We start from the raw sequence: 23,516 nt of genomic DNA, 5'->3' as shown, positions 1-23,516 counted from the left end.
TAAATAGCTTGGAAATAGATTATTTTTCTGTGCTGCTGGTACAGCCTGGAAAGTGTTGTCTTTAATGGGATGCTGAAATTTTGTTGCAAGAACATAGAAACAAGTCTCTGAAGACCATGCCTGGAAGGAACATAGGGTTCTGGTAGACATCTGCTTAGATGAGATGAAATTCATTTTTAGAAAGGAGAAGTAAATCCAGAGGAAACAGCACCTCATTTCAAGTCACCTTTTATCCAAGAGAAATATGGCAGTTGTTCGTCTGTTCTTGCCCTCCCCTCTCCACCTGTTTGCATTGACAGAAATACAAACCCTTACTGAGATTGCTGTGGTCTCTTCTCAATCACGCAACAAAATTTAAAGTCTTCCTGTTTAAAGAAGTACGATTCCTATCACTTATCCAGAGACCTGTGATTTCTTTCACTAAATGTGAGAAGACTTGCCTTCCCTGTTAGCTGCCAGCTTGTTCTGTGACTGACAGCACCATCAATCATTGCGAGACCGAATCTTAATTTCCCTGAGCCTTCCAAGTCTTGAGAGATCAGCTGGATAAACAAATGTAAGGTTTATCTCGGTCACTGCAATAGGAGAAGGCAGGCTTCTGCTTCAGCACCAACTTTGCTGCTTTCCAGTGGATTATTTGGCACCGGAGGGCTCTGCAGCAGCTTAACCTTGCAGTGGAATTGAGAGGTCGTCTGGCAGAGGAATCTGCTTTCCTTCCTGGAGCAAAAATGAGCTAGGACAATGTAATTATTCTTTCAATTAAGGTATATGTAGTTGTAGAGTGGAGTAAGATGACTCGTTAACAGGTTTGAGATGCTTTGAAGCAGAGTGACTCCTTAAGAGAAGGGAGGAATTATTTCACACCTCTTGTTGAGCGTCTTTTTGCTTTGAGCCCCTGGGAGCACTTATGCCGTGCTGCTGCAGCCTGAGGTTGATTCTGTTTTCCCATTTTAGATGTGCCACCAGAGAAAGATGGTGTTTGAGTGCCAGGGGCGCAGTGCCAGCCATGCAAAGCTTGGCACTGTGATGGGCAGGGAAACCACGCTTCGTACACGGCCTCCATTGACTTCAAAAAGTTCCGAATTGCATTTCAGGTTTGTGCTGTGCTTGGACACAGGTGACCTCCTGCTGCAGGGACAGAGAAATCATCAAAGGCAGAAGATAGCAGCTGCAGATCTGGTGGAGGTGCCTTCTGCTATGGGGTGCTGGTGCACGTGGCCAAGGCTATGCCCACTGCAAGCCCTGGAAAGCTGCTGCTGCAGTCCTCTTCTTCCCTCTGTGTTTGTTAGGGAATTCCTAGTCAGGGAGGGATGTGATGCAGCCCTGAGCACACAGTAGCACAGCACAGCGACTTAATTTCACTCCAATTTTTAAATTGTGCATAGAGTCCCCACGTCCTCACCCAAGTCTCCAGTGTTTGTGTCACTTGTGGCCTCAGCTTATTGTTCAAATCAGACTGGGAAGTGCGAAGACAAAAACCTGAGAGTCAGTGCTGGCTTTTTTGTTTCTGAGAATAATGAAACAGAGCCTTTGAAATAAGGCAGAATTCGGGTTGGTTAAGGAGTCTTGTGGGAAGTCAGTGCAGTCGAGATGTGATTTTGTATCTTCGCCCGGAAATCCTTTTCAATCACATCCATTTATTTCCAGCGACAGCAAAACGTATGGCCTTCCTTGTTCGTTTTTTTTCTGAAGGTCAGATAATGGAAGCATTGCCAAATCTCTCTGCCCCCTGTGTCTGTAAGCACCCTGCACCTAATGTGCTCCTTTCTGTTGTTTCAGCTCTGCCCCAGCTTCCATCATGCCCTGGTTTCTCTTGCTGCTTTAATCTCAAACATCCGGCCCTGTTGTTCCTATGCTGGGCATCTTTAAAGCACATGGTCAGTTGCACCAAGTTCTGTAGTAAGTTTATGGAATAAGTTGGTGCCAAGTAGGGCAGGATGACCAAAATGCTTTCTCTTATGTTTTGGGATCTGAGCAAAGATATTCAGACACAAAACAATTAGAGGGATTAATACACCCTCCCGTGTAACTGCCGTTTTCCTCTGGACTTTCTCTGTACAACTTCAGTATCTGGTGTCAGTTGTCCATGATATGAGGTCTATGCCAAGTAATTTAGTTGTTATTCTGTATTAAACATGAAAAATAATTCAATTTGCATATGCACTGTGGGAAGAAACATTGAGACAGGGATGAAACTGGGAGCTAAATCAACGAGTCGCCTTGCCTGAGATCCGTGCTGAGGGATGGTGCTCCATTTAAACTGAGGATTAAATGTTGCATTCCAATATCTTACATCTGTTAAGGAGATTAAGAACTGAAAGTCTGTCTGTTAATATTTCACACCAGGGTAGGTATAAGCCAGTAAACTATCACCTCATTATCGTTGTCAGACTCCATTTTAATGAGATTTTTATTAATGACTAATGTGACCTTTTGCTTCCCTCTTAAGTCTCTTATATTGATTTGCTGAGGAAGCAAAGCCTCTTTTTCTGCTTCTGAGCTGTTTTGAGAACTGGCAGGCTGCTCCTTTTGCTCACCTTCGAATCCTTCCTGCAGATACAATCCCGTTCCTCCTTTTCTGAGGAAAGGCAGTAAGATGAGACTGTTTGAAATCCATAGTGGCTGCTTCCACCTAGCAGAGCTGAGCTGCATAAGAACCGTTGCACTTGAGAGAAATATTAACAGGGAGAGAACTGGAGCACCACTTGGAGGCTGAGGTTAACTGCATTCTGAGGGAAAGATCTGTAAGTGTCTGCAAAACTTCATGGAGGGGAGCGCTGCTGGGCAGTGCCCCACTGATGACACTCTTCAGTAGAGTAAAAGCTCTTAGCAGCCAGGGTTTGTCTTTCAGCTTTTTCCATTCAGATCATCAGTGTTTTTCTAAGTCACACGAGGTCCTCCTCCATTTGCTCTGCAGTCACAAGGAGCTTTGTTCCCTGATAGTAACTGCTGTCCCTTTCCTCTGCAGGTTCTGTTGAGCCAGGTGCATCGGCTGCGAGCTCTGGATTTGCTGGGAAGATTTCTGGACCTGGGGCCCTGGGCAGTTAGCTTGGTGTGTTTGTGCTGCATTTTGTCTTGTGAATGTCAATTAGACTCTCAGTATAGGTGATAAATACAAATGATGATTTATGCAAGAAAGATGTGGAAGACACTCCCCGAATTTGACAAATGGTTGGTGTTTTTTGTAGTCATGCATATGGAATGGAGCAAGCGTCTCTAAAAGAAAAGTGGTTTGTATTAATCAAGAAGGCCAAATAGCTTTTCATTTGTGCTATTGTGAAGAGGAGTTATTTAGACAAAGTTCAGTGTAACATAATGGAAGCTACAAAACAGAAGGCAGCATCCAGGACAAATAAGGAGGTTTGTCATGTAAAATAAATAACAACAAAAAGCCCATATGTTCGTCATCCTCTGCTCTCCTCAGCTTACTGGCTGCATCGTTTCTTCTCTTCCTTTATCTATTTGGTCTCTGGGTTGCGTAAGCTCTTCTGAGAGGAGGCAGCTGCCTTCTGTGTTTTGGGAATTGGCTTGCATGGTGCAGGTAATAAGTAAGAACGTAGCAGAGGAGCAGTCTAAAGCACTCTTGTAAATGGATCTGTTTGTTGATAACAGTGATGAAGACAAACCAGCAGCTGGCGGTGGGATACCTCCAGGATGGGGCTTCTTGTTGGCTTTCTTTCCCTCCCATTTTCATCTCAGACAAGGCTCCTTCCTGCACCACAGACAGCTTAGCCCACAGCAGCACGAGGAAAGTATGATCTTAAGCTTTCTAGATTAGAAACTTTCATGAGGGTCAGCACGTGGTGCAGGGCATCCATAATGACCTCTGCTGCAGCTGTTCTGCTCCTCGTTAACTGCAACAACTCCACTGCTGTGTGGTGCCCTGCTGCAGCCCAGGGAGCCCCCTGAGCCTCCAGCACTGGCACATCCCCTCCTCCTCCTCATGCTTCCCTCCCATCGCCCTTTGGGAAGGGATCTGCAGTCACGGAGGGGTTCTCAGAGATTTAACAAGTTGTGTGTGCTCCTGTGAGCAAAAGGCTTGGTAAAAAGTCTGTATAAGCGAGAGGCCTAGTTAATTTCCAGTGGGAAGGCTGTAATTATTGAGCTTTTGCAATATGTTTACTTGTGAAAGCAAATGGCCCCATCTGAGAAGAGCACAGCGTATCGTGAAGCATAAAATAGCACAGGCTGTAACGAGAAGGAGCGAGTGCTAGATTAACTCTGAGTCTCACCGGGCCAAATGAGCCTGAAAATATCTGGTGACATCCACGATTAAAATGAGCAATGGAGGGATCCCTTCTTTGCTAGAAATGTATGAAATTGCATTCTACCAGGTTTTTCATCTGTGTCATTAAGATATGCTCCATCTCTGCAAAGCGGGCAGCGCTGCCCCAGTGCAGAGCAGTGCCATAAGGCTGAGATGTCTCTGAGCATTTGCTCTTCTCTCTGGCTCCCCAGGCGCTGTCTGTTGGCATTTTCCCGTATGTGCTGAAGCTGCTTCAAAGTTCAGCTCGTGAGCTGAGACCGCTTCTTGTCTTCATCTGGGCCAAAATTCTCGCAGTGGACAGTGTGAGTACTTCTCAGCATGGCTGCTTTCTCTGGTTTTCAGCAACGTGCCTTTATTTTCCCATTTGTTTCATCCAGTTGCTTTGGAATTTAGAATTTCTCTTGAGGCGCTTCAAAAGGATGCTGTATTATCTGAGGACCGGCGTATCTCCTCATTTGTTTATTTCACTTGTGTGCAAGCTGGCTTCTGCAATTTTGTGAATGTGAAATCCCCGTTCAGGTACTGGCAAGCTGGACTGCCCACCTTTTCATGCATCTGTGAGATGAAGGCATGTTTGCTCTGTGCAAATGCTTCAGCGTCACGTTAATGTTCCCAGCTTTGGGAGTTGGCTTGTGTGTCCTCTGGGTCAGTGCCTGTTTCCCAGCTTAGTTCCTCCTTTGGTCCTATGGTGCTCTGGCCGTCAGATCTCCCTGACTGCATCTTTACTGGGTGGAGTACTGCTGCTTGTGCTGAGGGGCTTAAAATGCCCCTTTGTTCCCCTTCACGCCCTGTGTTCTCACCTGTTCCCCCTCGCATTTTTCATTTTAAATTGTTATCAAACTTGTTTTGTTCAAAACCATTTCTGTAAGTGTCAGAACAGCCCCTGCCTGGTCTTCAGACCCTGATCCTTTCTGGAAATAAAGCAGAACTCATTTTTTGGTGACTTGCATTTAAGAGTCCTCTTCCAAGTCCCCTGCGATAGTACTTACGTGCAGTGCTGCACTGAACGTGGTTGGCATAGCAGTATCTGTTGCCTAGAGAAGGCAGTTCGTTCCTATCACAGGTCTGTGATTCTGGCTTTCTCTGCAGTATTTTGGCACCTTTGGGCTAAAGCTTAAAAACTGAGCCCTGTTATTTTATTTTTTGTTAAAGATGGCCTTACCCACAGCTCTGGGTATTGTTTTGTCTTAAATAAATAATTAAGCCGAGAAGTAATTATAGATAAATTTGTACAGTCACATGTATGGCTCTGTGGTTTGTGAGTACAATTAGTTAAGCAATTTAAAATTATTAAGAGAGGTACACACAGATAATTGCAGGCACAATTGTAAGCTGATATAAAATAGTCTGAACTGCTTGTAGAAGTTGGCTTTTGCTTATTTTGGGATTTGTTTTTGTTAGGTCTCTTCCATTTCACTATGGAAAAATAATGCTGAATGTGTTGGAATCTTTCCCTACTGTTGAAATAGCATTGTCAGGTTTGGTTTTATAAATACATTTTCATTAACATCCTAAGAGGATTTTGGAAAGCAAAGAAAATGAAAACTATTCATCTTAAAGCTACTCTTGAAAAGCTTATTTTGATGCATGCCCCTCTGCAGCTCACGCTTCAGCCCCAGGTAACTTTCAGAGAGGGCTCATGTATAATTCACGTGGGTGCTGAGCCATCCTTCACTGTCTCTGTGTTGAAGCCAATCTGAGAGTGCTTCCTTCCCCTGCCCCCTCCTGCCACCATCACTGTTGCTCCCTGCTATGTTTTACTGCCCCGCTCCTTTGGTAGACTGCTTTAAAAAATAAAACCAACCCAACAAACCAAAAACACACCAAAAAAACCCAGCCAAAAGACTTGGCTCTTTGGGTTCCTTTCCATTATTTTTTTTCATTCCCAGCTCCCAGGCAGTGGTGTGAGAAAGGAGAAGGCAGTGACAGCAGGCAGGTGGGATGAGTGCTGCTGAGGGAGGGGACAGGGCGCGTGTGGTGATGGAGCAAATGTGTCGTAATAGCAGAAAGCTAAGGAGGAAAAAAGACCCAAAAAACAATTGACAAAACCATGCTGAAAAGAAGTAAGTACTGCTAATGTGGGACAGCAAAGAAACAGATCTCAGCGCTGCAAATAATTGGCTGAAAACAATAGAAACCAAACATTTCTCACACTGTTCAAAGGACTTAAGAGGCGTAAGTAGCATCCCTGCTTCCCAGCTGTGACCTCTGCTATCAGGATGCTGATGCCAGCTCATGCTGCTGGCTCTCCATGTGTTTCCCAGGATCTAACAGTGAGGGTTTATATTAAATGTATTGGTTCCATAGAAGCTGCTGCCCTGGAGCTCCATGAGGTGGGCTGCAATGGGAGCACAGTGAGAGCGGTGTGTCCTCTGGGTCAGTGCCTGTTTGCCTCCTGTGCAGCTGAGAGATGTTTGTGTTTTTTCCTGAGGAGTAAGGAGTGTTCATGCCCAGAATGAAGTGGGGAGAAAAAAAGCTTTTTTTTTTTTCATTATGTGTGTGTGTGCAGCATTACACAAAAGTCAGGGAAGCCTCTCGTAGCTGCAGCCTGGCATCAATCCATTCCCTCTGCTCTTTGGTCTGCCAAAACCAGCATCTCTACTCTCTTCAGCAATAAAATATTCTCTTGCATCTCTGTCTTGCCATCCCTTTGCCTTTCAACAATTAGTTTCCTCCTTCACCTTCTATGCCTGATAAAAAATACATGATTCTGTCTCTGGTGTGAAGCATACAATAGAACTGCTGTCACAAGGGAAATCGAATGCCAAGTCAGTTTTCACTCACCTAAATTTTCACTTTAATAATATGTATTTTCTTGGTTTGACCCTACTATGTCATACATGAAGCCTGACTTTGTATGTTTGCAAAAAGAGCTGTGGGAGGGAGTTCTTGGTGCATGCTGTGCTGTGGGATCAGGGCCGTGTGCTCCACTGCTGGTGCTGCCCCAACAGCTGCATCCCTTGCCTCCAGAGCCCCGAGGACAGTGATGTTCCTCCGTGGGCTCTGCCTGTGCAGCAGGACATCGTGTCACCGTGTGCTGGTAGTGCGCCAGCTCAGCGTGCCTCAGCACTTGACCGAATGATGCAGAGATTAGAGACGTGTGTGCGATGAGTTGAAATCTTCTTGTCAAAATACAGTCCCGCCTGGGCAGGGGATTGGATGGGACACAGGGAACAAATAATTCCTTCTCCATCCCCCTGCAGATTTACTGGTAATCGCTCGCTGATGTGGGTCACTGTATGCAAACACGTGCTGGCTTTGTTCAGTGCTGCAGTCTGAGTTGTCCTGGTGCCCAGGACGGTGCTTTAACTTTCCCATAGATGGTCCTACATCCTGGAGCAAAAAAGTGCTCATTGCCTTGGCACCAACATCTTCCGATCAGATTCCTCCGAGGTTTTGCTTTTGATGGCTCTCAAATAATGGTGATGGTGCAGTGTGGGTCGGAGATGTCAGGTGTGCTCTTCTCCCCAGTGAGAGGGCACATCTTCAGTTGTTTGTCTGTCACTGCTGGAGGTGAAGTGTCTGCTCCTCTGCCCCCTGCTCTGTGCAGACATTTGGCCACGGCTCTGACGGAGGGCTGGCTCTTTCCTTCACTTCTCACATGAAAACTAGATTGGAGAAAAATGATTAAGGCATGGAATATGCATTGCACCATTGGAAGAACGAATATTTTTGCTACTGTACTCACTGCTTTTTCTCCTTCTGTCTTGTTTCAGTCATGTCAAGCTGACCTTGTGAAGGACAACGGTCACAAGTATTTCCTTTCCGTTTTGGCAGATCCTTACATGCCAGTAAGAACAAATCATCTTTATTCAGGCTCTAGCAGCACTTGCTCAGCTTGTCAGGGTTTGTACGCTGCTTTCTGACACGGTGCTGCTAATGAGGGCTGCTCCCACCTCCAGCTCTGGGACCCACTGCAGCCACTGCCAGGGGAGTTTGCGCTGCTGCCGGGCTGCGTGATGCAGGCAGACGCCAAACAGGGAGCTGCAAACTTGCCTAAAGATATTTAAGCACGAATTACTCAGAAAGATAGGAGCTGTGGGCTTCTGGGGGCTGGGTGCAGAGGCAGGCTCATTTCGCTGTAACTTTCCTAATTCTCTCTGCCAAAGTTTTTTGTGTGGTTTCCCGTAATGAGTATTTGTATGCCTCCTCCAGAACAATACCCAGGGGTTGGTTGGGAGGATCGTATTGGCAGTCTGATGATACGAGATTATGAAGTGTCTGAGGAGTGTGACAGAATGACAGGAAAATCCTGGCTTTCTCTCCCTTCTTGTTCTTTTAATGTGATAGAAACCATACTCAGAATAAGCTCATGTTTCAGGAAACATGGAAGGTTGTTGTTCTCTGACCTGTTTTGTAGATAACGATTAGTTGTGTGTTGTTTTAAGGCTGAACACAGGACAATGACCGCTTTTATTCTGGCTGTAATTGTTAACAACTACAACACAGGACAGGTGAGTCCCAGCATCCTCTTTCCTTTTGTTGTTCCTCCTCTCTCTTCTCTGCACTGCCTTTACTTTGATGAACATGTCTTGGCTCGCATTAGTGCACAACCCTGAGCTGGAGAACTGGAATAGAAGATAGCTTTACATTAGGGTTGGGTTTTTTTTGGTGGAGTAAAAGAAGAATTGGCCTGGAGGTGTAACAAACACACAATGTAGATGTGGCTCCTGGAAGAGGAGGTTAAGGACACACCAGCTGCCCTCCAGGCAGTGCACTGACGTAGAGAAATAGCACCTAGTTCTGTCAAGTGAGGATGTGATGGCTGTGATACAATTCTTGGGAAGGATATGCAGGAGGAGCCATAAACCTTAGGGCTCTGACAGGTACAAAGGAGTACTTCTAATAAGGAGAAAAACTTTATGCGTTACAGGAAGTATTTCTAGTGCTGAACTATTTAGCTAGTGCAGCATGTAGTTGACTTTGCCCTTGTGCTGCTTCCAAATGGTGTTTTGCAACCGAAACACCATTTAACCAAAGGATAATTATTTTCTCTTGGTTTCTGGTCTACTTCTTCTTTTTTCATGATGAGGTGGGAAGCTGTCAACCAAAATAAATGGCATTGATTTGTGTTTTAGGAAGCCTGCCTTCAAGGAAACCTGATTGCTATTTGCCTGGAACAGCTGAACGATCCGCATCCTCTCCTGCGTCAGTGGGTGGCCATTTGTTTAGGGCGTATTTGGCAGAACTTTGACTCAGCCAGGTGGTGTGGTGTGAGAGACAGCGCTCACGAAAAGCTCTACAGCCTCCTCTCTGATCCAATCCCAGAGGTAAGAATCCAACTGTTTAAATAAACACCGACCGAATGGTCAGAATTGCGGAAGCAGGCTGCAGGAATGCTTACAGAAACAGTGCCTTCAAGGGCTTTAGGATTGCGTCTGGCTCAGAGAAACATCTTACTGCTCTTCCTTCAAGGTGGTTCAAATCACACCAGTCCTGTGAGAGAAGCAACTGAGGAAATGTAGGGGCTGCTCATGCAGCCCAAGTCTCAGAATCTTGGAGCTGGCAGAAGGAGGCACCCCCTTTTTTACTTCCTTGCATATCAGAGGCTTTTTAAAACAAGTGGTCCGAAAACTCAGTGTTTCAGAAAACCCTCTCATCTTTTTTATCTGAATATGAAAACTGTTCTTCTCCTGGTATGTGTGAAAGTACATCTTTAACTGAATGTGTTTTACTCTCGTGACCGAATTTCCCAGAGAGCAGAGATTCTTGTGCAGAGTGTGGCTATGATTGACAGAGCCTGTCAGACCCTGGTGGGATTACGTGGTGTGTGGGAGAAGTAAGCCTGGAGATAAACACCACTGCTGACTTGCAGTGATTAAAGATTAGCTTCCCTTTTACATCCAGTCTTTCTCTCCTGTACCTTCTACCTCCTTTCTCTTGCCTCATCTTTCCCACATTCTGTAATCCATATTTGTGCAGTGGTCGGGTTGACCTGCCTTTATGACGCATCTGCACCTCTGTTTGAGAAGCCAGGGTGATCGTTTCTGCTCTATGAAGCACGTCCTGCACTTGCTGATTATACTGTATCCCCAGTTTTTGCTCTCTGCCAAGGCAGGCTGTAAGTTTACCAAGCCATCTGATCCCTCTGTTCTTTGTGTAATCTGGCAAAATCTACCTTGATTGCAGCTGCTGTCTCTTTCTTTTTCCCAACTCGTTACCTTTCTGCATGCCCTTAACTGAAGGCTGGAGTTCAGCGCTTTGTTAAAGAGATTCACATGCCAACCGTAACTCCCTGTATGCCTTATTCCTATTAATTAATATTCTAGGCAGTGTCAACTGGAAAAATCACCCATGGGAAGGTCACTGAGTATTCTGGGAAATTAAATGTACTCCTTCATCTGTGAATACTTATAACTCAGCTCTTTGATGAACCTGGTTTGGTTCTTAGTCTCTGTGGGCTTCCATTCAGCCCTCACTATTTACTTGACACAGCGGCCCAGGTTTCCAGAGACACCATTTGTGGGGATAAGAGCTCCCAGTGGCAAACGTCAGGGCTGGAGCAGAGAAGAAAATAATGAAGACTGTTTCCCTCTCCCAGGTTCGCTGCGCTGCCGTCTTTGCCCTGGGAACATTTGTGGGCAACTCGGCAGAACGGACCGACCACTCCACCACCATCGACCACAACGTGGCCATGATGCTGGCCCAGCTCATCAACGATGGGAGCCCCATGGTTCGGAAGGTACGGGCAGGGCTGCTCTGCAGGAGTTTGGTGGAGCTGTGCTGCCAAGCTCTGTGCTACGCTGAACAGAACGCATTCTTTCATAGACTTGTTGCTGATTTTTATTTTTTGCTGTTTTTAATTTTAAGAGAATGCAGCGATGGAGGTAAGGAAGGAGAGCGGTATCGCTAAAGGACTTGTCTGTTAATGCACTTCTGTTGATTCCTGTTTTGATTGAAAATTTTCACGTTACACGGTCTCAGTGAAATCATAATCTGTTGCTGGAAACATGGAGAATGCAGTGGTCCTAGGGGAGGAAGAGAGGGAAGTAAGAGGGCTGTGAGAGAAAATGAGAGCTCACAAACAGATCTTGTTGCTTTTGGAAGCCATAAGGAAGGATGACAGATTGGTTCAGAGTAATTCTTCAGGTTCTGGAGTATTATTTTCTGATGCTCCATTGTACAACAATAGCATGTTAAATACTTTTTGATGTTTTCAGTTGTTCTTGATGGGATGCACTTAGGTGTCCTAACGCTTGTGTCTGCTTAACCGGAACATCAATACCCTGACAAGTTGTCACCAGCATTGAGAGGATTAATTTTTGCTGTCTTGTTCTAGCATTTATCAATTTAACTTAAGAGAGAACTGCGTGTCCCACTGTATGCTCTTTGAGATTCATAAATCTCTATTTTGGAGATTTGTCCTCTGAACAGAGAACAGCAAGAAATGCCGGTTCTCCACCTCTCCTTTTTGCTATTTCCACATGCCCAGCAAATGCTGCCTATCTGTGGGTCTGAACTTCACCACCTCCTCCTTCCCCGTCCCTGTAATTCAGGGCTCCTAAGCTGCACCTCTGGGAATGAATTGGCTGTGAATTGGCTGGGCTGTCCTTTGTGGGTGTGCAGTATGCTCCTCACATTGGCTGCTGATGTGGAGGGCAGGGCAGAGCTCCGAGGCGGAGAGCTGAGCCGTGTCCCCAAGGTCCACATGTCAAATGCTGTTTCCTTCTGCTCAGAGCAAATGTAGGACAGGCTGTGGGGCGAAAGCTTGGCTCCTTGTTTGTGTGGCACAGGGATGGGGTCATGCTGTGCCACTGCAGGCTGAGTGCACCCATGGCAGCTCACTGCTGCTCGCATGCACGGGAGCTGGGCGTTAATTCAGTGCTTTCTGGGACTCAGCATCAGCTTGACAATATCAGGCAGAATCAGAAAGCAGTGGCAGTCTGTTCAGGTAGAAAAGACTTGTTGTGAAGAATTAATTTTGAAATGGAACATTTTGCCTTTTTTCAGATCATCCCCTTTGTGAAGCAAAGGGGAAATCGATGCTTCTCCCAGCCAACCATAAAAAGTGTCCTCGTCTCCACTTGGTGACAGATGGGTGTTAATTTTGTCAAAGGGTTGGTTTCACGGGGACCTGAGTCTCCATAATTTAAGAATAAAAAATAAAAATAGAAAGTCCTTGCAGAATAGAAGGCCATTCCCAGCCACGTTAACTCAGAATAGAGGTAACTTGCTAAATTGCCATCATCTTCATCGTCGGCTCATCTCTTGTGTTTGGAAGGTCAAGTGGAGTTTTCTTCTTTCCACTGCACAAGGGAAAGTGTACGTAGGGCAGCAGACCCACAGCCTCCTGCCCACTGCAGCAGTGTCTGTTTGGAGAAATGCCCCTTGGCTCTTGGGCAGTCTGGGGGCTGAAGCACACTGCATACCTCCCCTGTTGAGGCATCTTGCAGGCAAAGAACCTGTGTGTTCCTGTGCCTCTCTTCATGATCTTCTCTGGATCTTGGGAGAAGGCAATGTGCTCCGTCTCGCTGGTGTTTACCCTCTTGGAGAAGTTCTGATTTTGTTTCTTGCTGTGGTGGCAGAGGATGTGGGTATGTGTGAAGCAGATCCACAGGAAGCCAAAGCAGCTCATGAGACAATTTGCTTATTGCTAATGAGTGTTCCTACATTTTTATTTCTTCTTGTTGCTAGTCTGGATGGTTGCCCAGTCATATCAGTAATAATGGGCATATGGTTCTGCCTTTTCCTTTTGTTCACTGTTTCTGACCTATACAACAGTGAAATACCTTTTTTCACTCTGCTCTTTCCATAGGAGCTGGTGGTGGCTTTAAGTCACCTGGTGGTTCAGTATGAGAGCAATTTCTGCACTGTCGCCTTGCAGTTCATGGAAGAAGAGAAGAATTACCCTCTCCCTTCTCCAGCTGCCCCAGGTTTGTGCTCTGTGTCTTGTGGCAGACAGCACTGGAGGGTGTTATTTGAGGGCTTTGCTTAAGACAGTGAAATTCTTGCTGGTGGTGATTTGTTGAACAACAGCATTGCTACAAAGCTGAGGGACGTGGCAGGTAGGTTTGTCCTGGAGAAATGCATCCTCAGCTGAGTCTCCATCTCACTTGTGGAGATTGAACACCCAGCCAAATGCAAAGGGACTCCCTTCAGATCAAAACTGAAGTATATTTGTCAAAGGGAACACAGGCTTACCAGAGTCTTATTCTGAAATTATATCTGAGCCTTCAGTTTTGTGTTGACCTAAAGAGGCTGATAGGAAACCTCACAACAGAACAAAGAACTCAATGAACCCCTTTCTACTGTAGGCTTTGTGCCTGTCGTCCTGTTTTTGAATGTTGCTTTACGTGGGGAATGAAAAGCCCAAGTGAAGTTGTTGCTGACCTCTGATTTTCCTTAGATATTAAGTACATTTGAAATAATCAGAGCTAATGGGACTGTTGCAACAGAAGCCTGGAGGCAATAGCATGTGTTGTCTCTGCAACAAGTCGTTTAATCTCTGCATTGTCTGAATAAATTAATCATATTAGAAAATAAGTTCCACGTTTGTCTTTGCTGCAGGAAATAAGCATTATTTACCATTTATGTAAGTGCTTCTCCTTATCCAAAATGATCCTAAAGTACTCTATAAGTAGGATGTACTGCAAGTGTTGCCCCAGCACCATAATGCAGCCACCTCTGCTTTGGAATAAAACAGCTATTCTGTGCAGTTGTGACACTGTGTGTGTATTCAGGAATGAAAGTGGAAACAAAAATGCAGAATTATAGTTTGGGTGAAATACAAGTTGTAACTAGGCCTGAAATTTGGTCAGGAAGCTGATTTTTCATAAGCCTTTGTAACAACAAAAAGGAAAGAATCCAGAGCTTTAATGAGCAGGAGCAGACGGAAGCCTGCAAATGCCATCTACTAAATGGTGTCTGCTGTAGCAGCGTGTCCTAGCACAGTGTCTGGGCAGTGGCCCAGCATCAACCTGGAGGGAAGAGCCGTTGTGTCTCTGGGCAGCCTGCAGGCACTGGCAAGGCTCAGCTCACCTGAATTTATTGGATGGAATGAAGTCACAGCCTGAACAAGAGCAGAACGTGCTCCGTGCTGGGTGCGTTCAGGGAGGATCCCGTGTACCTCGTTCTGTTCATGCTAATGGGTGAATTCTGTGTTGGTAATGTCTGAGCTCTGCCTTTGCTGGGAATCCACCCACAGGCTGTGGTCTCTTTGGTCACGTCTCTAATGGCTAAATTTTGCATCTGCAGAGGGTGGGAGTTTGACACCAGTGAGGGACGGTCCGTGCACACCTCGGCTGCGCTCTGTCAGCTCCTATGGGAACATCCGAGCAGTTACCACAGCCAGGAACCTGAACAAGTCCCTGCAGAACCTCAGTCTGAACGAAGAATGTAAGAGATTAAAAAATTCTGTCATTTTTCTATACCAGCTCTTTTTTTGCACCCTCTTGCAAGCCACCGTGTGCGAACCAATGCACGGTGTGAAACTAACTTTTGTGCCTAGATTATCCAGCTGCCAGCTCCAAAGGATTAGGTGAGGAGCCCTCTCCTAATTAATTTCAATTTATTGGTCATTAATATTGATATATTTTTTTTGAAGCGTTCAGGGATCAAGATGGTGCCTTTCAGTTTCCTGCCATACACAGATTTTTCACTGTCAGAATCGTTTATGACTCTTTGATGCTTGCTCTGTATTTAAACATTCCGTTTTTAAAAGGGGACTTTGTGGATTTGCCCACACCTTCACTGACCATTGTAGGATTTGGAAAAGCACTGTTACGCCCGGGTGAAAATTGCTCTCCTCGAGTCCCTGTTTCAGCAGCTGCTTGCTTTCCTTTTGGCAGCTGGAAGCTCTGTTGCATTTTCTCCTGGGAATCTCAGCACCAGCAGCAGCGCCAGCAGCACCTTGGGCAGCCCTGAGAACGAAGAGTACATCCTGTCGTTTGAGACCATTGACAAGATGAGACGAGTCAGCTCTTACTCCTCTCTGAATTCACTCATAGGTGAGTAAAGGCTCTCCCCCTTCCTTTGGTGCCACCTTTCTCTGCATGTTCGCACCAGGTTTTAGGGAAGGTTTGGATCTTAGCTCCTGCTAGAACTCTAGCAAGAGATCTCATAGCAGCAAGCTGTTCTTGTGTCTGGTTAGGCTATATGCAGAGCAGAGCCCCTCCTGCTCTGAAGCTTTGGCTTCTCGCTGTGGCAGACAGCAATCCTCCTAGGAATATGAGCACAAAAATGTCACACATGAGGGGATTTTATGTCCACCACGGTTTAGTTGCCTAGATAATCAAAACAAAGACTCTCCATCCCATGGATGCAGCAGCTGGGCTGTCTGGCTGTAACTTCCCCCGATTATTTTTCATGTGGGTTGTATTTCTGTACAGCACAGCCATTCTGTTGTGTTATTCATACAAGAAAGCCTCACCTAACTAATTTTCCTTGCACATTCATGTGCACGTTATTAAAACAGGACATAAAAAAGAAGAAATCCTAGGCTGAGTCTCAAAAACAGAGACTGATAGCTTCACATAACTTGTTTTTGCACAAAAACTCTGACTGATCCCACTGCCTCCAGTCCCCTCTCCATCATTTCGTCTTGAACAAGCAGCTCCAACAGCAGGAACTGCACCAAACTTCTCAATGCTGCTCAACAGTCCTTTTTCTGGGCATGTGGCTTTGTGGGTAACATACATGTTTCTGCAGAGTGAAGTGCTGTGGCACATAAAGAAGGGAGTTTTTAGCTGCACTTATGCAGTGCGTGGCTGATTTGCATGTAATGGCTGATTCGCATTTCTTTTGTGACACACAACTGGTGTTTTTGTGTTGGACTACTTCCACTCAGTGTTTTTTCTAATAGTGCTCCCAGTCGTGTTTGAGTGCTACAGTAGCACTGCTTTAAACTGGCTGTGGCTTTCCAATCTGAACCATTTTGGGATGGTAACACAGCCAGCGTGCAGAAGGGCTTAACTTCTGCAAGAGTCTCCATCCAGGGAGCACAGGAGGCAGCACATGGCTGAGAAGTGTTGGGGGAAGTCTGCAAATCTGTGTGTCAGCTTTGTGAGCTATCCATGTGCCACGTTTTTCCAGCCTTCAAAAACCAGTGCAGAAAGAGAGGTGTAAGTCGGGATTCCCCCTTGATGCTGGGCTTGTCTTGGCTGAAGAAGCACTTTGCTCCCTACATTTGCTGGGAAAAGTGATGATGGTTTGACTTTGTGAAGTGAAAGATTCTGGGATTGGGATTTGTGAGACCTTAAGCCCCTGTGGCAGTTTAAAGTCATTTGTTCCTTAGAAGCTTGATTGATTCGTTTGCTTTTGGTTGTAGGTAGTGAAACTGTATTTTCTGAAAGTGTGGCAGAAATGTTAGGAAATCTCTCTTTCTCTTAAGCTCGAGAAGCTCGTTTTCCTCCGTTCCTCTGGTGCTAAGTGGTGTCTGCTGGATGCCTTCTGCAAGTCTCACAAGGTTTTTTTTTCCAAATGTGCTGGAAGCTCTAGAGATCAGCTGGAGGTGCATCAGGGAAACCTAAAGAAACAACAAGAGCAGTTCTCTGAAGCCTGTCTCATTCCTGTTTAATCAGAAGAGCTCATAGCCAGCTGGAAACGAGAGAGCTTATAGAAGTGTTTAAAATTCATAACTCACAGAGAATCCCATTACCTTCAGCGTTTGCTTCCCGAAAGCCAGGCTTTTTTCACTCCTACTGAAGAAGCACCATCTCTCAGCCTGCTTTCTTCTGGTCCCCAAGGAAGGAGTTCTCAAAACCCCATCAGCTCCAGCCACCCTTGGTGCTGCTGTGCAGCCAGCCCAGACTCAGATTAACACTGCTGTGGGTATTTGTCACTTGCAAGTAGCAGCTGCAGCTAGCCTGTAACATTCCAGAAGCGCCCATCTGCCTTGGGGTGAAGCTCTTTAAGTTCTAGCAGAGAGTGGAATCCTGCTGTAGCTCAGAGTTGTCACTGGATGATGGACCTGCCCTGAAGGAAGGAATGTTTTGCTCTGCTCTGTATCTCCTGGCAGAATTAACTGTGATTTGCCTCTGCAGTAATGTCTGTGCCCCAAGTGTTTGGGACAGAGAGAGCAGTAAAAGGGATGCTTTGGGCACATGGGTAGAATCAAACCAAAGCAGAAATCCAGTCTGTAGTAGAAAAAGGAGAAAATGTCAACCACAGTTTTATTCTGCATTCAGTGCTCTGCATTCCCTACGTTGATTCACTGTTGATTCACTGATGCTCGGGGCTTTCTTCCCCTCCTGTGGTTTTAGGAATGTGTCTAGAAGGAATTTCCTGGATCAGCCTATCCACTTCATTGATGCTGTGGCATCATATAATTCTTCCCACAAACCCAAAGAAAGCCTCTGTGCACTTTCTCCTGCCATTTTACAAACAGCTTCCTCGCAAACTACCAGCAAAACATGACCAGAAAAAGCAGCAGATATCTTTGTCTCTGGGTGTGCTGTTTTCTGGCAGACCAGTCCTTGCCCAGGCAACCTTGGGCTACCAGAAGATTGATTTCTGGCCCTCGTGTGGCTGAGCTGCCAGCAGCCAGGTTTGGTTAGTTAACATACAACATGCAAACACCAGTTTGGATGGGAAGCTGAGCCTTGCTTCTTTTTCCATAAGACAAGTCATTAATCTTTGCATTCTGAATTTTTTTTTTTTAGTTTTGCTTAGTTTTAAGATGGGAAAAGAAAAGGTATTGAGATGAGGGCTTTGCATACCTTGAAGGTGATTATTCATATTTAAATTGTATGATTAAAAGCCTTTGTCTTATGGAGAGCATCACTGGAAAGATTATATTAAGGAATGATCAAAGGAAGAGGAGGAAGCCTTGGAGCAGCGAATGCAGGGGAGCATTTCTCTGCTTCAGCAGGAGAGCTGGGGGCAGGAAGCTGTTTGCTGGGTCACAGGAGCCTCTCTGAAGAGCTGCCTTGAAGTAACACCCGCAGCAGGAGGTGACTGCAGTGAGGATGACGAAGGCAAGAGGTGTAGGTGGGCAGTGAGCTGCAGAGAGGAGGCTGCTGGGACAGGTAGAGCCTCCTCTCTCACTAGGCACTATATTTGAATTCAGTGCCATGAGAAATAATTGGTTAAGCAGTGCTATTTGTAAGTAAAACTTCACAAAATGGCAAAATACAGGGATCTGAGTGGGCTTTGCAAACGAATGTTTGTTGCAGAGGTTGCCCTTCAGCTCGTCCTCTTTGTCCTGCACTGTGGAAGCAGCATGGTGGAACCAGGGCAAGGCCTGGGCACTGCTGCACAGCCCTGCATGAGGCAGCAGCTGCCCTGCATGGCATTGCTGAGGCGGTAGGGAACCAGGATGGGAGAGAAATCCCAGTGTGTGTGATGGTGGGCAGCAGAGCAGCTTGGTTGGCTCTGTGGCTGTGCCATGATGTGCCGGTGTTTGCCCTGGCCTCGCACACCCTCTCTGGGCACAGGCAGGGAGCAGTGGCGTGGGCTGGCTGTGGCAGCTTGCAGGCTGTCAGCGCTGCGCACAAAAAATCAATTTGCCGTTCCTCTGGGGAGTGAGCTGCTGTTTGTGGTTGTGGAGGTAGAGTACAGAAAGCTATCCGAATTTCTGATGTTTTCTCCATTGGAGGAGCTCCCGCAGGACCTACAGCGTCACTCTGGGAAGAGGAGAAGCATATGGGATGCTGCCTTACAAAGCATTGGGATCAGCATTGATGGGAACCAGATAGCTGAGCCCTCAGGTGCTGCTCGGTGTGAAGTATTCCAGCTACACGCTTTCACCACACCAGTCCCAGATGTGCTTTTCCCTGCAGATGGAACATATGGGAGCAGAGCTGCCTCCAGTCCAAGGCACACGACACGTGTGCCATAGGTCAGCTTTTGCTGCTGTGCTGGGTGGGCACTGCATCTTCCATAGATCAGGGCTTACAATCACCGCAGTGATTTTTTAAGGGGGTTAGAAAGGGACGCCATCACAGTTTGGTGAAACAGAAGGGGTAAATAGAAGCGTTGGTACAACGTGGTCCTGAGCTTTGTGTCTCGGTGACCTCAGCCAGGTCCCTTCCTTGGGGCAGTGATGTGATGCTGGCTGTCACACCGAGCTGGGAGCTATGTGCATGCAAACGAAATTAAAGGCGTCAGTGAAGAAAGGCAATTTATTTTTGGCGTTCTTAGCTGAGAGAAATCATTTTGTAAATCTATACTGCAAGGTCCATTTAACTGGCTTTGAATCAGCCTGACTAATTACAGAGCTGTCTGCTTAAATTAACACCCCCGTCCCCCTTGCACGGCCCTTTGTTTGCATCTCGTGGATATTTTCCTCGTTTCAGTGCAGTACATGAAATCAAGCTGCTGCTCCTGCTGCCGCCTCTGCTGCCTCCCTTTATCCCAGTGAGTCCACATTTTGGGTTCCTGCAGGAGCTGTGTCGGATGTGTCACCGGGCTGAATCAGTGCACAGAACAGCATTAACGGGAGGGGGGGCAGAAAGCAGCAGTCCTTCAGCCCCGGTGCTGAGCCTTTGTAGAAATCCCCTCTGTTCTTTTCAAAGGCTGCGGAGCGAATGAGGAATTGCACTGGCGCAGATCTGTTTTAAATTTGTTTTTCATGACGCTCAGATGTATAAAAAATGTTATTGGCTTTTTCCTCCTTCATGACTGCGTCATGAGTGAGGTGGTTATCAGAGAAACTGATGAGCACCTCCTCGCTTTTCTTTTCTCCCTCTTTCCTTTTACTGCCTTTCAAGGGCTCTAAAAGGGTCCACACCATTCAGATCCCCACCGCTCCTTGCGTAGCTTCTGGCACAGCATGCACAGGGTAGGGATGCTGAGCTCAGCTGACGTGGCACTGCCTGGCTCTGGGGCTGGGGCTGCTGTCCTCCCATAGCCCATAGCTCTGTGTGCCTCCAGCTTTGCTTTTCCTGCTAACATCAGCTTCCAGAGTGAACGTGCGGGTTGCAGAAGTGAGACCCAAATGGTCAGAAGCCCGAATGGACAGACAGTGTTACGTCGCTGCTTTTTCTGCCTGGGAGACCCATTCCTCTCCTGCACAGGGAGCTTATTGTGTGCTGACATTTTCAAACACGGATAAAGAAATTAGGAAAAAGATAATGACTTTTGCCAGCTGTGACCACAGCCAAAACCTGAGGTCGGATTTGCACTGTTCCAAGTCAGTTCTGCTGAACCCACACACGCTGTCCTTGCGTGTTCCTTGGTTCCATGCCCTCAGCCAGCGTAAACCACACACAACAGATCAATGCCCTTTGACTGTGCTGTGCTTTGACAGTGGTATTTTCTTTCTGGGATCATCACCCTGCGCCCTGCTTGCATTGGAAAGGTTAGGCTCATCTGTAGGACCCTGCTGTGTGGGTCACCCACGGCAAATGGGCAGCGCTGCCTGAGTGGTGCTGTCATAAATACTCATCAGTGGGGTTGCTATGTGAAACTCTGAGAAATCCTTCGCATATCAGCCAAGTAAGAGACCCTCTGTTTTACGGGTCAGGTGGAGGGATGGAGTGAGATTATCGCCTTTGCTTTTTGCACAACGTTTGTCACACGCTGGGGTGTTTTTCTGGCAGAGGGGGATTCGATTGTCTGGTGCAGGCAGCCATATGGCAGTGCACTGTGCGTGCTGCTGAAGTTTATAACTGCACACTGCTTGCTTGCTTCAGCTTGAGTTCAAAACCAAACTGTCCGTGTCTGTTTTCTTTTGGCCCGAGCATCGGGTTCAGCTGTGAAGGTGCTTGCTGACCAAGGAGCCCTGTCTTCACAACACTTTATATTTAGATGCCTACAGAAACACGGAAGGAAATGCAGTAACAGCTTGATCTGTCATTTACCATTGATTGTGACTCATCTGAAATCCCTATTTTTGTTCCTTTTTTTTCTTTCTTTTTTTATTAGTACAACTGCTTTAATATTGTCCAAATGGCTCAATTCCTAAAAGACAGTGTTGTACCTATTACACTCGGTGGGGGTTAGGAGAAAGAATAACATATTGAAGATTCACCTAAAAACAGCAAAATGGAACATTTGCTGGGCTATGTCAGTTGTTACCAAAGCTTATTAATTTGATTTGTACTCAAATCCGTCAGTCCCTCCTGCTGAAATAGCAAACTGCAGATATTCTCATTAACCAACAAATTGGCAATTGAGGAATTGACACAAATGTCAGCAGGAGAGGCTGAGTTAGGCTCGCTGCTTCACAAGGTACAGTTCTTACAGCTTCACTTTAAAATTTAGCACTTAGTAAACTTGTAGAATACTTAAAAGCCCTGAACAGTCAAGTGGAGTATTAATCCTTAAAGCAGCTATAAAAGTAACCATCAAAATATAAGCCTCTAACTACATTCTTACTACATTTAGTGTTTTAGCTCAGGAGCTCCAAAGGCTCTGTCTGCTGTTCCATTTGGCTTTTTCAGTTTAGTAGCTGCAGGGGCACAGCAGACCAGCAGTTTGATTGAGGCTTATTCAAGTAGTCTTTATTTTGCTTTACGCCACTCTCATTTTACCAACTCTTGCAGAGTTCACAAGGAAGAGGCAGAATGTCCACACAGGGTGTTTGTGAGCTCTTCTCTTGATGTTTTCTTAGATGTCATTGTGATGTGCAGAGTTCTAATGAATTTTCTCACCTAAGATGAAAGAATTTGGGTCGATGGGTTATCGTGTGCTCTGGGGATTTGTTTTTCGGTTGTTCTTTTTATTTTTTTGTTATTTTAGGTGTGAGTTTCAACAGTGTTTATACCCAAATTTGGAGAGTGCTCCTTCACCTAGCTGCTGATCCCTATCCCGACGTCTCCGACTTGGCAATGAAAGTTCTCAACAGCATTGCCTACAAGGTATGCCCTTCTGTGTGCATGTGTGTCCGTCAGACTTCTGTGTGCTGAATTTCTTCATGTTTAGGCACAGGATAGGTAGGCTGAGCTGCACGGGTCCATTGGAGGGGCTCTGGTAAGCAATCCTAGTTCAGTCTGACTCTGTTTCTGAAGGAGCTTGTAGTGTTTCGAAACGATAAAACGCTCACGTGAAGTCTTGCTGACGTAGAATAAATAAATGGGGGAGGGCCTGGGATTGTAAATTAGGTACAGACCTTAGACAGTAGGTCTTGTTTTCAAGTGTACTTATCTGATCAGTCCCTGGGAGAAACCTTCGATATCCTTCATTAAATTATCCGTTTGCAAACTGATTTAGATTATGCAAGTGGGACTGGCCTGCAGACTGAAGCCACAACGGCTCTCCAATCCAGGTGAACTAGTACATGTGAGTCAGCATGCAGACACCCCTGCCACTACTCACCTCTCAGCCAGGCCTCCCCGCCTAACCACCATCCTCATCACATCTCATCCTCCAAGGATGACAAGATGTCCCTGGAGGCTGCCATCACTGCTGTTGGGAATTGACAGCTTGGGGAGCTGGAGCAGCACCCTCACCTCCTCCCGAGGCGAAGCACCAGGCCACCCCAGAACATCTTCTCACCAACTGCCTTCCCCCCGCCCAGCAGCGATGTCAGAGCTCTGACTGCAGCCCTTCCCCGTGCTTGGATTCCACCTGTAGTTGCTGTAGCATCCAGACCATGAGCCATTCCAATGCGAGATGGCGTCTCTTACTGATGATTGCTAATGAATAACCCTAAATCTTCAGTCGAGGCTTCTGAGCTGAAGTTCTGCAGTAAGAGATGCCAGCATTGTGCACTACCATTTTTACGCCTTAGAGATTTCTTGTTTTTCAATCTGATTTTCCCTTGAGAAAATAGTTACTTATTTAAATTCCTCCCTTTGTTTTAAGCGTACATGTCAGCGAGTTGGCAATGTCTGTGTTTGGGGACAGGGAATGGTTTTGACAGTGGGGGTGGTGAGGTCAGTCCTCCCCTGGTGATTCTGTTGTACAACAAATTGCTGTCAGGCACAAGGTTCCAAATGAAGGTGAATAAGAAAAGTGAAAAGATTTCCATCTCGGCTGGAGCTGCACAAAGCTGTTTTGGTGTTGAATGTTGGAAGGCTCTTTGCAAAATGAAGCGTTAGTCTGACTATGGGATTTAAAGGGCTATAAAAGGAAATGGATCTGCTTTTTCTGACTTACCTATTTTTTCAGGAATGACTCCTTTGCTGGTGGAAAGAAATGTATAAATATTAATAAAGGTGCAGTTGTGCCCTGCAGATGTCTTTACCAGCACTGCTGTGGTTCTGCTTAGCCAGCAGGAATGTTGATCATTGTGCTGTGATATGCGTAGGAATGCTGTGACTGTTTGATAAATTGGGTGCTGGTTCTGAGAAGTCTGGTCCTAAATTCTTTGCACAGGAAGGAATCCAAAAGCTCAAGTGGATGCGTATCGCACATCTCATGCTCTGCT

The 23,516-nt window shown here is 46.1% G+C and overlaps 1 protein-coding gene across 2 annotated transcripts in view; it reads left to right on the top strand.

Annotated features, from left to right (window-relative positions):
- Positions 1-23,516, top strand: part of RPTOR (regulatory associated protein of MTOR complex 1) — a gene marked incomplete at both ends in the record, with an annotated part of 117,392 nt that overhangs the window by 64,566 nt on the left and 29,310 nt on the right. Inside the window, 10 exons of one of the 2 annotated variants that reach the window (XM_079544124.1) lie at positions 2,969-3,052; positions 4,459-4,569; positions 7,984-8,058; positions 8,656-8,721; positions 9,346-9,537; positions 10,809-10,949; positions 13,023-13,140; positions 14,462-14,602; positions 15,055-15,213; positions 21,887-22,005. In XM_079544124.1, coding sequence (XP_079400250.1) covers positions 2,969-3,052; positions 4,459-4,569; positions 7,984-8,058; positions 8,656-8,721; positions 9,346-9,537; positions 10,809-10,949; positions 13,023-13,140; positions 14,462-14,602; positions 15,055-15,213; positions 21,887-22,005 — 1,206 coding nt within the window. The remainder of the gene's footprint in view (positions 1-2,968; positions 3,053-4,458; positions 4,570-7,983; positions 8,059-8,655; positions 8,722-9,345; positions 9,538-10,808; positions 10,950-13,022; positions 13,141-14,461; positions 14,603-15,054; positions 15,214-21,886; positions 22,006-23,516) is intronic. The other variant, XM_079544125.1, reaches the window with a different exon arrangement.

Source organism: Tetrao urogallus (assembly GCF_951394365.1).
Source record: "Tetrao urogallus genome assembly, chromosome: 18".
NCBI classification, from domain to species: Eukaryota; Metazoa; Chordata; class Aves; order Galliformes; family Phasianidae; genus Tetrao; species Tetrao urogallus.
The sequence above is the reverse complement of the archived record's forward strand: the minus strand, read 5'-3'. Positions and strand labels throughout refer to the sequence as shown.